Raw genomic sequence first — 14827 nt, 5'->3', positions numbered from 1 at the left:
GGAGTCTAAAGAACCTCCAATGCCATGATGGCGCGTGTGGACTCCAGCTGTTCGTCTCTGACGCCTTGCGAGCTGGCAAAGCCAAAGCGTGAGTGGTTTTATGGCCCGTGCCCTTTTGCCGCACCCGTACGCCCTTTTCCACGACTCGCTTCATTACCCACGAATCGAAAACGCTGCTTCTCCCTCGTGGCTTAGCCCCCGGAGGAGGTGAATTTGAGTAGGGTGAGTTTTCGTACGAGCTTTGTCTTGTTGACGTCATCGAACAGCTGTCGTACAGGCAATTATATTCCCCTGCCTTCCAGGAATTCAGATACAGAGCCATCGTCACGGTAAAGACGTTACCAACTTCCAGCGCCTCACCCAGGCAGAGGTGATTATGACCGTCCGATTGTATTTGGACGGTAGTCTGTGGATCCAATTGAGGCGTGTGCAAGAGGGAAGAATATTTTGGTGAGAAATAAATACGAATAAGACAATCGAGGACGAAAACGGGTGGGTTTTTAACGTGTGGTTATTTCTTAGCATTAAACGCGACGAAAGGCGCCACGTGACCACGCTACATGAGTGCTAAGTGCTACGTACAGCGACAGCTGGCGAGCTTTTTGAATTTTGAATTGCTGATGTGTTGCGGCAGTGGTGCCGGGCGATTCAAATGTGTAACGTAACGGCTGCGCTCGTTCATCTGTTATTCATCCATTCCATTTTGGTGAAGAACATAAAAGACTAAAAGCACAAGCAAACCGCATGTTAACCTAATTTATAACGAATCCATGATCAAGATGTTCGAGATTTTATTCGATTAATTTTAGAGGTAGATCTGGAGACATTCGATAAAACTAGTTTGCAGAGATTGATGATCATTCAGACATCATCCTTGAAGCTTCAGCAATGAGGACAACACTTGATTCATGTTCGGCCGATCCTCGGCGCAAAACCTGGTGCAGGACAGCGCCACCTCCAGCACAGCTACGAGCTCTCTTTCTTCTATCTCCGTTGCGAGCTTCATGGCAGCATCTGCAACTCGCACCACGGCGCCGACTCCATCTGCCATTGCCCCCTCCACAAGCTGCGGCAGCGTCAGGCAGTTGCCGCCTTCTTCCATCGCCCCGCTTGTCGGCCTCCTTCCGGTGAACAGCTCCATCATCACCACTCCGAAGCTGAACACATCCACCTTGGTGCTCACTCTCCTCATGTATGCGAATTCTTCACAATAAAACAAACTGCATTAATTCAGTGTCAAAATTCAACAGAATGGACTCACGGTGTAGTTGATCTAAAGAGCTGATCATCACCTGGTGCCATGTAGCCGATGGTGCCTTGGAATGCTGAGGAAGAGGAGGCCTGCTTGCTTCCGTCCTGCAAATGAACTCCCAACATGCGCGCGGTACCGAAATCGCTCACATGGGCCTCCCAATCCTTGTCGAGGAGAATGTTTGATGGTTTGAGATCGCAGTGGACGATTGGGAAGTCGTAGTCGGAGTGCAGGTAGACAAGTCCTTGAGCCACCGAGATGCAGAGCCGCAACCTTTCGTAGATGGTCCATCGCGATCGATCGGCTTCTCGACCGTGTATAATGTTTTCGAGATTCCCATTCTCCATGAACTCCAGCACTAGGGCTTTCATCTTCCTGGTCTCCCAAGCGAACCCTAGCACCTTCACCAAATTTCTGTGCTTCAATCTGCCTAATGTCTTGAGTTCAGTGAAGAAACACTTGTCTGCCTCCTTCGGAAATTGCTCGAGGTTTAGCTTCTTGACGGCTAAGAAACTGCCATCACCTTCAATTCGTCCCCTGTACACAATGCTCAGGTTGCTTCTACCTATAACATTTTCTTCCCGAAAGCACTCGGTTGCAATCTCTAACTCAGTCTCTGTGAACCTTCTCAGACCCGGGATGACTGGGAGATCAGAAGACTCCTTGACGTTAAGCGAAGAGTTCTTTTTGATTTTGTCGCGCTTTCGGTAGCAGACGAGCCCTATGAGAAACACAAGCAGGAAAACAATGACAGAAGATAACGCGATGACAATGATCCATGCCTTTGTCGAGATCTTCCTGTGTCTTCTTTTGCCGCAGGAGGAAGAAAACTTCGATATGCACAGACCAGGATTGCCTTCTAAACTCGAGGAGCTCAAGTTGTTAAAGATACCACCTCGTGGAATGGAACCTTCAAAATGATTGAAAGAAAGGTTCAGGTTCTGAAGCCTCGTAAGATTTGCCAAACTTTCAGGTATCTGACCGGCGAACTCATTGCTCGATACATCGAGCGTGACGAGATTTTGCAGCTCCGATATACTGCTGGGAATCTGGCCATCTAACTCATTCTTCGATAGATTCAAGTTGGCGAGCAAATCAAGCTCCGGGAAAATGGTCGCCGGCAGCTCACCGGAGAACCTATTAGAAGAGAGATCGAGTGAGTATAAATTCTTACAGCCTTTGAGCGCAGCAGGAATGTTCCCTGACAAGTTGTTGCTTGAAAATTCCAAGACTTGAACCATTTCCATGCCACCAATCTCAACAGGAAGAGGCCCTTCAAGCAAATTATTCGACAGATTCAAGTAGAACTGCATGTTTGACATGCCGGCCATTACAGCTCCAGGAATCGATCCGCTTAGCCGGTTGTGCGAAAGATCCAACTTCAGAAGCTGCCTCAGATTCTTCATGCCTTGTGGGATTGAACCATTGATCATGTTGCCATTGAGGTAAAGGTCGGAGAGAAGTTGGAGACGCGTGATAGCCTCTGGAATTGCTCCTACAAATCTATTGAGCTGCAAGTCCAACACAACGATCTGTTCCAATTGGAACACCTCTTCGGGGATCACTCCCTCGAGAGAATTGTTCCCCAGGGAGAGCTCCTGTAGATTTTTAAGCTTCGAAATCTCTCTGGGAACCTGACCTGCAAAATTATTGCTCCCGAGTTGCAACATGAAGAGCGCAGTCAGATTGCCAATTTGCGGCGGGATCGATCCTGACAAGGAATTGTGTTGAAGCTGCAAGATTGTTAAGTTGGCGAGCTTGCCAATACTCGGACTCAGTGAGCCACTGAATTTATTGATGGCCAAGCTCAGAATCTTGAGCTTGCTACAATTGTAAAGGTCTTCAGGAATCCTTCCGGATAACAGATTATTCGGGCTCGAAAAGAATGTGAGGTTAGACAGCTTACCCAATCCAGTGGGCAACTCCCCTGTGAACTTGTTGAAGGCAAAGCTTACATTGACTAAGCGAGAACAGTTGGTGATGCTCGCTGGGATGGAACCATCCAATGAGTTGCCCTGGATGTTGAACGTCTCCAACTTGTAAAGCGATCCGATATTTTCCGGTATCTTCCCTGAAAGCAAGTTCTGGTTCAAGGTCAAGTACCTGAGATTGGTCAAGTTCATCAGTGTTGGAGGGATTTCTCCTGTCAGCTTATTTACTTGGAGAGTCAGTATCTGAAGCGAGCTCAGCTCCCCTAACTCCGGCGGAATGGTGCCGGTGAACGCATTCTCAGAAAGACCGAGATGAATTAACGATTTGCAGCGCGATAAAGAAGCCGGAATGGTGGAACTCAACTTGTTGTCATACACCCTGAAATATGATAATTTGGATAGATCTCCAAACTGAGGAGGAATGCTGCCAGTAAACTGGTTACTGTAAATGTTCAGAGCGCTCAGATTCGAGCACCGGGCGAGCTCGGGAGGGATGTTTCCGACGAAATTGTTGCGGAAAAGTTGAAGAAGCTTTAAGTGAGAGAAGTTGCCGAGTGCAGGGGGGATAATTCCGGACAACTGATTCATGCTGACATCTAGAGTTACCAGACCTGTTAATCTCTCGAGTGAAGGCGGAAGAGGACCGACCAAATTGTTGGTGAACACCATGAAGAATTCGAGATTAATCAAGTTGCCGATGCAGGAAGGAATGGAGCCGGTGAGGTTATTGGAGCTGAGAATCAAAATCAAGAGAGGCGTGCAGTTGCAGAGGCTCTCCGGGATGCTGCCACGGAGAGAGTTGTTGCTCAAATCCAGCAGCTGGAAGCTCTCCGAGTTGCCCAACTGCATCGGTATCTCGCCGGAGAGGAGGTTGTCGTAGAGGACCAGCTGAGAGAGTTGAGTCAGCGAGCCGAGCTCGGGCGGGATGGTGCCATGGAAAGCATTGGAAGTGAGGTCGAGGAGCTGCAGGGTGGAGATGTTGGCGAGGAAGGGCGAGATGGTGCCTTGGAGACGCGTCTCTTGGAGACTGATGGCGACGATGGCGCCATTGGCCAATGGGTCGCATTCGACGCCGCTCCAGTTGCAGTGGTGGACGGCGGTGGTCCAGTCGTCCAGCACGCCGAGGGGGTCGCTGGTGACGGAGGCCTTGAAGGCCAGCAAGGCCTCGAGCTCGACGTCGGACGTCGTCGTCGGACGCCATGAGCGGGCAGAGCAGTAACAGTAACAGGAATGGAATCGAGCTATGAAAAAGCTCCATCAATTTCTGTTGTGGAGTAGTGGAGTTTGATGCCGTTGATGAAAGCTTATAAAAAGACTCAGGGATGCGAATCACAAGCATCAAATGTTTGGTCGAAAGTGGCGGGGGGAAGAAGAGACGACGCCATTAGAGTCAACAATAACGGCATTTTTCTCGAACCGTGCGAGAAAGCAAGTTCAGAATCATCCATTTCATCGTACCTAATTTATATAATTTTAAATATATATATGTATATATCACGTTTAATTTGTTTTCCCATATTTAAATTTTTTTCAATCTATTTAAAAACTTATGAAGATATTAAAAAGACTTTCAAAAGTATATTGATCTCAGTTTAAATTGATATAAAATTTTATAGCTCCACTAATCAATTTTAAATGAAATTAATTAATAGATCTATATCATTTAAAAATTTTAATATTTTTTCAAATCAAAGATTACTAGGAATAATATTGATTAGTGAGTATCATTATTCTAGATTTTATAATAAATTTTATTAAATTTTTATTTTAAATTTATATTATTTTAAATTTATATTATCGAATTCAGATTTAAAGATATAAATGCATTAAGAAGATTTTACAGGATTATATTGATTTAATTTAAAATAATTTAAGAGTTCTTTAAATTCATTGATTAATTTGAAGTAATTGAGAGTTCTTTAAATTTATCAAAAATTTAAAAGTTATGAGAAAGATATATAAGATATATATTGAACCCTCATCTGTTCTAAGAATGAAACCAATTTCTTCTAGGAATGAAACTCTCAACCTTGTCTTTTCTAGGTATGAAACCAATTTCGTCTCCTGCCGACATCATTAAACAGTTAGGAGATAGATATATAGATATATTATGGGACCTTGATCTCCTAGCTAAATCCCACAAACAACCATCATTTGCAACGTAAAGTGGTAACTTTGCCGCAATCTCTTGCAAATTGATGTATAGCAGCACGCCTACCACTTGTTAGTGGCATCGTCGAAGGGGAAGAAGAGGAAGACGACCCTGACAGAAGCAGCCAAAACCCAAAAGTCACGCGGAGTTAGTTTTAATGTGATGAAGTCAAAGAGAAGAGACAGAGAGGACAGCAGCATGGAAAGTAATCATCGACCCTTTTGAAATCAAGGTCCAAGTGGTGATTTGATGGATGCGCTGGATTTGGACTTCCGCATTGACAGCGCGCGAGCCCTTCCAATGCCGCGCACTATCCCACTAACCCAATAGAATCTAATTTTTACAAATTAAAATTAATTAATTAATAAATTTAACATGATATTTTTAATATGTTATAAATTTAATATTTCTTTTTTAATAAAAAATTTAATCCGTCACTCTAACGGTCTCATACGATCGACTCCACGATCATATATGAAGAGATAAATCGAGAAATTATAATTGATCACATGCCTCATCTTTATTGAAATTCGATACTTATCCATTTCAACAATTCTGGTTCATCATAATTAACTCAGTTATATCTTAAATATTATAAATATAACATATTGTGACAGAAGTAATTGATTATATATTTGCATGTCTTAAGATTGATAAATAAAAAATTTGAGGTGGCAAGGGTGGGTGCCACAAAAAACCCTACCGTTGGATATGCTATTGAAGAATAATTCTTTAATTATAATATTTTTTTTCTTATATATTTCTTGATTATTTGTATGACATCTTTATTTACAAAAATGAAAACTAAAAAAAAAGGTTAATCCTGCAAAGCAAATGAAGTATAATGTCAAATTATTTTAAAATTAGTTTTTAATTGATTTTTTCCTACTTAAACATATTAAATTGAATATATAAATAAATTTTCTTTTAATATATATATATCTATATATATTAAATTCGACCATGTTAATTCTTAAATTGTATTTATATACAACGAATATATATTCCTCCAAACCCTAGCATGTTCTTCCAAGATATTGCGAACCTTGAACTCGGCGCCGCAGCTTACCAGTCAAATCGTTGCTAGCTCGTCTTCGTCGACGAGATGAGGGCGAAGGTAGTAATATCTTTATCTGATTGTAGTTCCAAATTGTGTCCTTTCTCGCTTAGGTTTCATGTTCGAAGGGATGCTTTGTACGAGTGTCGTCGTCGTTTAAAATCCTTGAGCAAGGACAAAATTCGAACTTTCTGATGGACTTGTTCGTCGTCGATTGTTTTTGAAGATTTTTCTTTGTGAAAATGCCCTTTTATGATCGTTTCGCTATTGGTTTTGGGTGTTTTTTTTTTGCCACTGTTTTAGATCCCAATCATGTCCCTCTTTTCTTCTCTCGCTTGTGTTTCATGCTCAGCGGTTAAGCGTACGCTTTGCTTCAGTGTCGTTGCTGGCTGTTTAAGAACTGGAGCGGACACAACTCGACCTTGCTGGTGGAAGCCCTTGTTTCTTTTCTTCTTTGTAAAAAAATGACCTTTTCCATGTTCTTTCTTTTATTATTTTGAGAAAACACACACACTATTTCTTATGTTTCTTGAATTTCTCTGTGCTATCGATTTAGATAATCTTTATCTATCGAAACAATATGTGCTTCAGATAGGGTTACGAGCAATGACGTTAGTTTCGATCAAATTTTGCGTTGTTACATGTATAATCATCGCACTTCTTTGCTTAAAACAGCTTCTCAGTATAAATTTATGAAATGTTCTAATGATTGTCGACATTACTGTTTGCTTTTATAAACCAATTTTCTTGTTAAACAGACCTTTTCCCTCCTTAATTTTATACTTTTTTTTCATCTTTTAGATCGTCGTTGATCTCGATCGTTCTTTCTTTTTATGCAGTGGAAGAAGAAGAGAATGAGGCGGCTCAAGAGGAAGCGCCGAAAGATGAGGCAGAGATCAAAGTAGTCCTGGCTGCAGTGGCATTTGATGACTCCGTGGTGATTTTGACTAGTGTCTTGGTAAAGAAATTAGAGCTTCGAGTAGTGTTTTTTTGTTGCTTTAGTTTAATAATTGTTAGGGAAATTGAAGTATTATGCTTGTGGCATTTGATGATTTCGTGGTGATTTAGATCTTTTTGCATTCTTAATATTGGAATCTTTTTCTATATTAAACGAAATAAATAATGTTTTTATTGAACTAAACATCAATTTTGTTTATAAATATAATATTAATCTACAATCCTATTTATAATATTAATCTACAATCCTAATTAATCTTCCCATTGATCGACTATTAGATATAATTAACATGAGTTTCTCTAATAACATCAGAACCCGTAACATACAATCAATCCCGCAGGGAAACACATGATCCAAATAATGTTAATGATATTTCGACTTTGTTATTTGAAATTTAAATTGTAATGTTTTTTTTTAAAGGAATATTAAATGGAGTTTTTTATTTAAAAGGTAGTTTATGACAACATATAAAAAAAATTAAAATATTGGTAAAATGAAGCATATATAAATAAAATCAATAATAGCAAGTATATCATTCTTTTATTACTGCAGTATCGAAAAGCCATACACCACAGATGCTACAAACAAAGCATTTGGAATTGTATCAAAAACAGGAGAAAGGATCAAACACAAGTTGATAGTGAATGAATTATTATCGCATTACAATTAGATAACATGAAGAAGAAGAAGCGTGGAGAATCAGGTCCTGGCTCAAACGGCAACCGATGCAGCTAGAACAAACACCAATCTATCACTGACGATACAAGAAACTAAATGCAGATGGATGCGTTACACCTTCAAAAACACGTACAACTCCTATTCCTATTCATATGGAGTCGTGTTGCAGAGCCACAAAATAAGCTCCCCAGAAGTAAACTTCTGGTCAAACTCCTACGAAGATAATATATAGGACGATCAGGCATGGCTATAGGAAAGCACGAGCCACAAGTTTTATGACGAAAGGATAACAAGATTCATGAACTGTGGGTTTGCTGTGGCACCGCTCGCCATCAACTTAATGGTTTGGTGTCAGAATCAGCAATTTTCTTTCATCATACAACCACTGGGATAGTGCACTAATCAGCCACTGTTGAGCAGTCAATGCCCGTTGCTTCCTCCATTAGAAGGGATTGGGATTGTTCTCTGAGCAAAATCAAGTAACAACTTACGCTGATGCTCATTAGTATGGGGAAGGCTCGCTCGTAACAACTCCACAGGCATCTCCCGATTTATTGCTTTTGCAATTTCTGATCCAACAACAGCAGCTCCTGGAGCTTGCATGTGCAGGGGCTGCATTACACTATCAAATTTACTGTGACAGTACTTTGTGAGAAGCCCGAAGAAGGAATTAAATGATGCCTGCCACAAATTGCGGCTAGAAATGCTATAGTTGCTAGCTGAGTTATGATCTGTTAGAAGCATTGTCGCTTTATCGAGAACAGATTTAATGATAATAGAGGCACCGTCACCAGCAGAACTGCCGAGTGGACGAAGAGGTGGCTGTTCTGAAGAACAAACGACAGCAGCTAGGCATGCGCTGAGAGAGTTCAAGTCCATGAGATGCGTGCATGAAGCAATGGTCTTTGCAAGTTTGGTGGTGCTTTCCGCTGCACTTGTATCCGATGGCATAACACCAAACAGAAACCTCAGACGGCGAAAAAAGGCCATGCAGATGACACGAGTGATCTCACTTCCTGGGGCAAGAAGTTGAAGGTACCTAGAGAGTAGCTTACGTCCTTTTGGAAGAGAAAGTAGGCGAAGAAACACTAGATCATCCTCTAGAGTTACCCCAGATTGGCGAAGAGGATCAACTAAATGAAAAGATGCAGCAACTTCTTGCAGGAGCATCTCTCTTTTTCTCTCAAGTTGGGAGCCATCGTCCTGCAGCTGACTGAATTGTAGTATGCGATTGAGATCATCTACATCAAGGAGCAGGGAAAGACCATCCTCGATGGTGATCCTAGCAGCCAACATAGGCTCCTGCTCTAAGGGCTTTGTGGAAGATTTCTGGTCAGGAGTATTATCCACAGATGCTGATTTTGGTTCAACCTCAAGAAGAGGACGAGGTCTACGGATTGATGAGAAAGAAAGTCTCCCGAGTGCATCCACCTGGAGATACGGATGTGGCTCTTCCTTGGACCTGGGTCTAGAAGACAAATCCTTGGTCACATTAGGGCAGAAATGGTGCTTCAAATTTGATTCTGCGTATTTCTTTGCTAGACAAGCTTGGTGATAGTAATCATCTATGTAGGGATCGTTGGAGTGAGTTGCAGCATGTTGCACCCTCACAATGTTCTCAAGCTCTTCGGTTGTCATGCATTTAGAATAAAACCTCGGCCATGCATTATCCATCCTCTGGATGCCAATGTCAGAAAGGTGCTGAGCAAACCCAAAGTACTCTCCTCCTGTACATTGTTCTAAATCTCTGGTCCCTGAACTCAGGCGGCCTCATCATAGTTTCAAACTTATTCATAGTCTGGGGTGGGGATTGACTAGGGTGGAACTGTTGTGCCTGCATGTGAGGGTAACGTGTAATTGAAGGCAAAATTTGGTGCATTCCATGTTGTTGATGCACCATTCGAGAAGCAATTTGGTTGCTGAAATGCCTTTGATTCTGTGTTGGATCAGCCAACATATTTGATGAAAGGATACTAGGTCGTTCTGACCGATGACCTTGTTGCCTGCTATTAATCAAGAGACCTGGTGGACCAAACTGAGTAAAATTTCCATCCTGATGTGATCCATGGGCTGCTTCTGGCTGGAGTTGGGAAAAAGGGTAGGGATTGGGTGGAGAGAAAGGCACCTGGAGGCCAGAACTAGAAGGTGAGATGATTCCTTGGTGCAAGGGATTCGGATGGAATTGTGAAGTGTCACCACGTAGAGGGAAGGATGTACGAGAAGATATTGGAACATGGATCGGTTCACTCAGTTTGAATTGTTGCTGCTGTTGAGGAGACGATGGTGTTGTGTACAGAGGTCTGGAATCTGGAGCATGGCCTGAAAGAGGGTGAGGATGTGATGACCCTCTTTTGCCATCCTGGCAACCATCAGCATCCAATATATGATGATCTTGCCAAAACCCAGGGTCCGGTACCCACTCAGGAACCAATGAACCTGAAAAGAAATTTTTTCAAGAACACGTAACAAAATAAAATCCATTGAATGAAAATATTGAGAACATGGAATACTTGCTTCATAAACTTCTTAGTAGCAGAACACAAAAGTCTGAAAAGATCTTAAATAAAATGCTGCCCCAGTCCAAAAGACTGAGAACTGCAAATCCAAATAGCATCCCAAAATGTATTCATAAGTAGGTAATTGACTGGTAAAAGGGTAACATAATCAAACACGCAGAAAGCTGGTGGGCATTTGAAGGGAACAGACATATATCATGTAGAGGCTTGTTTCAATATTATGCCACTTCACAAAAGAAGGCACCAAACCCACTTAACTCACGGTGGTGACAATACAGAGAGAATGTTCCAGGCAGGTGGGTGAATTCATGCCAATTGGAATACAAAAAATGTGTGGAATTAGAAAGTCAAGCTATCCCCATGAAATGGCTGATTATGATATACAAACATAAAAGTGGAGATGGATCACAAACAATTAAATATGCCTTTATATTTTATAAAATGTAGTTTTCAGTATATGTGTCCCCAATTTATACAATAATTTAAGCATCAATGAATACAGCATTAACCTCACAGGTCCAACATGTAGTTTTCAGAACAGATTTCCCCATTTGAAGAATAATTGGAGATCATGAATGTATACAACAATACACTCATAGGTCCATGAAATACCAAATGTGAATTTTTCCTATTTCTTCTTTCCTCTATTTCCACAGAATGGAAGTATAATGACTTTGCTTGAAAGCTACATAACATGCTTCTAGATATTCCATTTAACACAAAATGCATAGAAGGGGCTATTTATCGTGCAAGAGATTAGAGTAGAATTATATTACTCACTTTCCCTAGAAAAAGAACATTGGCCACCAAGTACTTCTGTGCTCCTTTGCTCAACAATACCTCTGTCCATCTGAAACAAAAATAATTAAAAAAAACACACAATCAATCGCAGCATAAAATCATGAATATTTTGGACTTCAACAAGTAAATTACCAAGGTACTCAGAATATGTTAATATTCCCAGAAGTTGTTCTACCTATAAGACAGACAAGACTGAAAAAGGACATCAGAGAAAGGAAACAGCTGTAATCGTACATCCAACCATCAAAAAAGTCACATGGTAAAAGACAGAAAATGTTTCTTATTTAGTAAAATATAAGTGCATGTACCACTGCTTATTTATTCATCAATTTGCGTGTTCTAATGTCATATAAACATCAACATTCAAGAGAATATGTTGTTCTGAAAATTTACAGTAGAGAAAATATATGATATCTCATCCTAAAGTAAGTGGAATGTCAGCATATTCCTGTTGTCAATTGCAGATAGCAGTCTAAGAAAGAAGGGATTCTCATGTTCAATAACATTATCAGCCGACATTTATGCATAAAGATCAAATCTGATTGTAATTCCACATTTCAATTTATTTATGCTTTTCAGTTTAGAAATGCCATTTGCAATTTGTGCAACAAATAACTTAGTATCTATGATGGGGGAACATTTCAAAAGAGAAAGATAGGATGGACAAGAATACAGATTTTCAGCTGGAAAACAGTACAATTTCATGACACTACATCGCAAGCTTACCGGGCCTTTTGCTTGCTTTTGCTAAATGCTATCAAGTTCAACTATTGTTAAAAATACCAATTCTCAATCTTAACTGAGACTAAACCTCAAATATTGTCCCTGATTGTCAAGAAGAAAAAATGACAACAAAAGTGATGCTAGAATTGCTAAATAATAAAACAAAATAGTGAAGATAAGTATTAAGGCAAATCATGACAGAGTTCCATATCTGAACAGGATGACCTAAGAAATTTAAGAGAAACTTATTGATGAACCTTGTGAATTGTGATTATTCCTTGCTAAAGGTTTTGTTATCTCGTAGCGTTAGTAATACATAGCAATTTCTATACACAAGGGAAGTCAACATTAACTTGCTGAGTAAGTATCTATGAACATAGATGAAATTCGTGAATAAAAAGATACTAACCTTTGAAAAAGTACTTGCAAGATCATCAACATCAGTTATTGACTCGATTCGTTCTCCCTGAAAATGGACAAATTGTTCCATAAGGAAATAACTTCATATGCCATATCTCTCCTCAATACCAGAGTAAAAGAAGTCCCAGCTGAACCACAGTATAAGTTTAAAAATATAATATACAAAGTGATCTCCCTACTATGTTAGAGTACCACAAATGTTGCAACAAAGTATACTATTGCATATTTACAAATGTTGCAACAAAGTATACTATTGCATCTTTAAGTACATAAAAATATACACAAACTTGTTAAGTACAATAGTAAAATTGCTTTAAAGATCAGTGAATAGGCAACAACACTGCTGAATCAAAACCAGTAAAATGATGCTGATACGATAAATCACGACCTTGATCCAAGTTTATTGTGACTACCTAGCCAACTTTCATCATATTGTAGGGCATTGTTGATATTCCATGTTAATGCAACAGCATAAGAAGCATACAGTAAAAAGTAGGATAAACATCACCATAAGCGATATCAATCAAAGGACAAACTCACTAAGTGAGACATGAGCATGGGCGACTGAAATAAGATTAATGCTAATTCATAAGGAAAACTACTAGAAAGAGATGAGGTTAAATTGATAAACACAGATAGTGAAGCTGACTTCCAATGAAGATTTGTTAAATATAATAAGAGAAACTAGTAAGCATAATCATATCAAAAAAACTTATTCAGATAATCCATTGCAATAAAAAAACATATGGAGTATTTTGATTAGCACTTACCTCTAATCTATCTCCTAGGCCAGAATATTGATAATCATGATCAATCCCAACAAAGCTGGGATCATTAACACTATCTTCATCTTCTAATCCACCTAACTCAACCTCTTCCAATACACTATTTCCAAAAAATGCATATTGTGTAGCATCAAATTGAACTGTATCTGCAGTCAAGGAGCAACATAAACAATCAGTCAATCTATAAGAGAATAACTCATAGCAACGTGAAATGTAAAACTCATTGCAATAATAGCAAGTATAGACATTTGTTTGTGGCAACAATAGAAAGTGCAAAACCTAAATACACCCGGGACCTGACTGTCATGTACCTGCCATCGACCAGGATTTACTCTTCTGAACAAATGTATTTATACTCTCCGGTCCATACACCACCTCTTTTCTATGTTATCATGATACAGGGCAGAATATAGAAAGGCATGTCTATGTATCATCCTCGCTCAGACAACTTAAAAACGAACATCAGATAATACTTGTCCTCGTGATTAATGTTTGGTCCTAGACCCATGCACTGGCCCGGTGGCGTACCTACTGACTACAAAAGCGAAGACCATGAAAATTGGATGTGTCGACTAATTCAGAGCGCATATACTAAAAATAATACCCCATTTGATATATTCATGCATCAGGCATTAGAAGCTCAGATGCATTTGCCACTGAAGAGCCATCTTATCGCCTGTCGGCTCATGCAAAAGAACTAGCAAAGAAGGCAAGCCTAGCTACATGTTACGAGCAACTAAGATTCAATTTTTTTTAATCAATTCAACCCACAACATAAAATTTGCAGCGCTAACCGAAGATAAAAATCCCAAAATAAAGGCGAAAAAAAAGACAAACTAAGGAAAACTCACCTGAAACGCCGTCTCCAGGGCCTCCAATCCGTTCGCCAACGCCTGTGTCTACCAACCCCCCATTTTTCCGATCGATACTCGCCATATAAAAAAAAAATACACAAGCTCCCTTTATCGCGAAACACAGAGAAGCAACCAGCACAAGAACCCTGATTGTAAATCTAACCCCTAGCGTTGTTACGCTAGAGCTAACATCGTGTGTCGACGAAGATCCGAATTTGGTGCCCTCGAACTCTAAAAAACAAAATTCTATAAACAAATCCTAAAATATGACAGAAACAACAATAACAATCATATAGAGAAGATTTTTTTTTTTCTTCTCTCGATAGAACTCGTAGAATCTATCGCTCCTTTCCTTCGTCGTCCGGCCTCCCCGTTTAGGGTTTCCGATTTATAGGAGCGGAGCGATAAAATGATGTCTCGAATAATACGGGGAATATTTCAGTTAGCCTCCCTATTTTTGTTTTAGCTGTTTTGATGAAACGCCCCTTAAGTTTAGTTTCATATTTCTTCATTCAAACTTTATTTTTGTCTATTCGTTTGCTATAAGCAGTTAATTTTTTAATAAAAAATGTAAAAATATAAAAATAAAAGACGAAGGAAGATAAATAAAAAATAATGATATAATAGAAATATATATTTTTCGTTCCCTAATATAAAATTCCTGATTCGACGATAACAAAAAGATCAATATCTGTCATTA

The 14827-nt window shown here is 39.8% G+C and overlaps 1 protein-coding gene, 1 long non-coding RNA gene and 1 pseudogene across 2 annotated transcripts; 1 reads left to right on the top strand and 2 right to left on the bottom strand.

Annotated features, from left to right (window-relative positions):
• Nucleotides 1-716: 716 nt before the first annotated feature.
• On the bottom strand, nt 717-4456 carry LOC141825405 (uncharacterized). Its single transcript, XM_074712788.1, is given in 3 exon segments — nt 717-1203; nt 1293-4372; nt 4374-4456. Coding segments are annotated over 3 exon segments (3483 nt in total). The 5' UTR covers nt 4442-4456; the 3' UTR covers nt 717-868.
• Nucleotides 4457-6344: 1888 nt separating this feature from the next.
• Nucleotides 6345-7459, top strand: LOC141825408 (uncharacterized). Its single transcript, XR_012601507.1, has 2 exons — nt 6345-6452; nt 7232-7459. It is a non-coding gene; the product is annotated as an uncharacterized LOC141825408 (long non-coding RNA).
• A 400-nt stretch (nt 7460-7859) lies between these two features.
• On the bottom strand, nt 7860-14475 carry LOC141825406 (protein PAT1 homolog; annotated as a pseudogene).
• Between the last annotated feature and the right edge of the window lie 352 nt (nt 14476-14827).

This window comes from Curcuma longa, chromosome 3, assembly GCF_044706935.1.
Source record: "Curcuma longa cultivar G26 ecotype Majalengka, Jawa Barat chromosome 3, ITB_CL_G26_1.1, whole genome shotgun sequence".
Taxonomy (NCBI): Eukaryota; Viridiplantae; Streptophyta; class Magnoliopsida; order Zingiberales; family Zingiberaceae; genus Curcuma; species Curcuma longa.
This window is presented reverse-complemented; position numbering and strand designations above follow the sequence as displayed.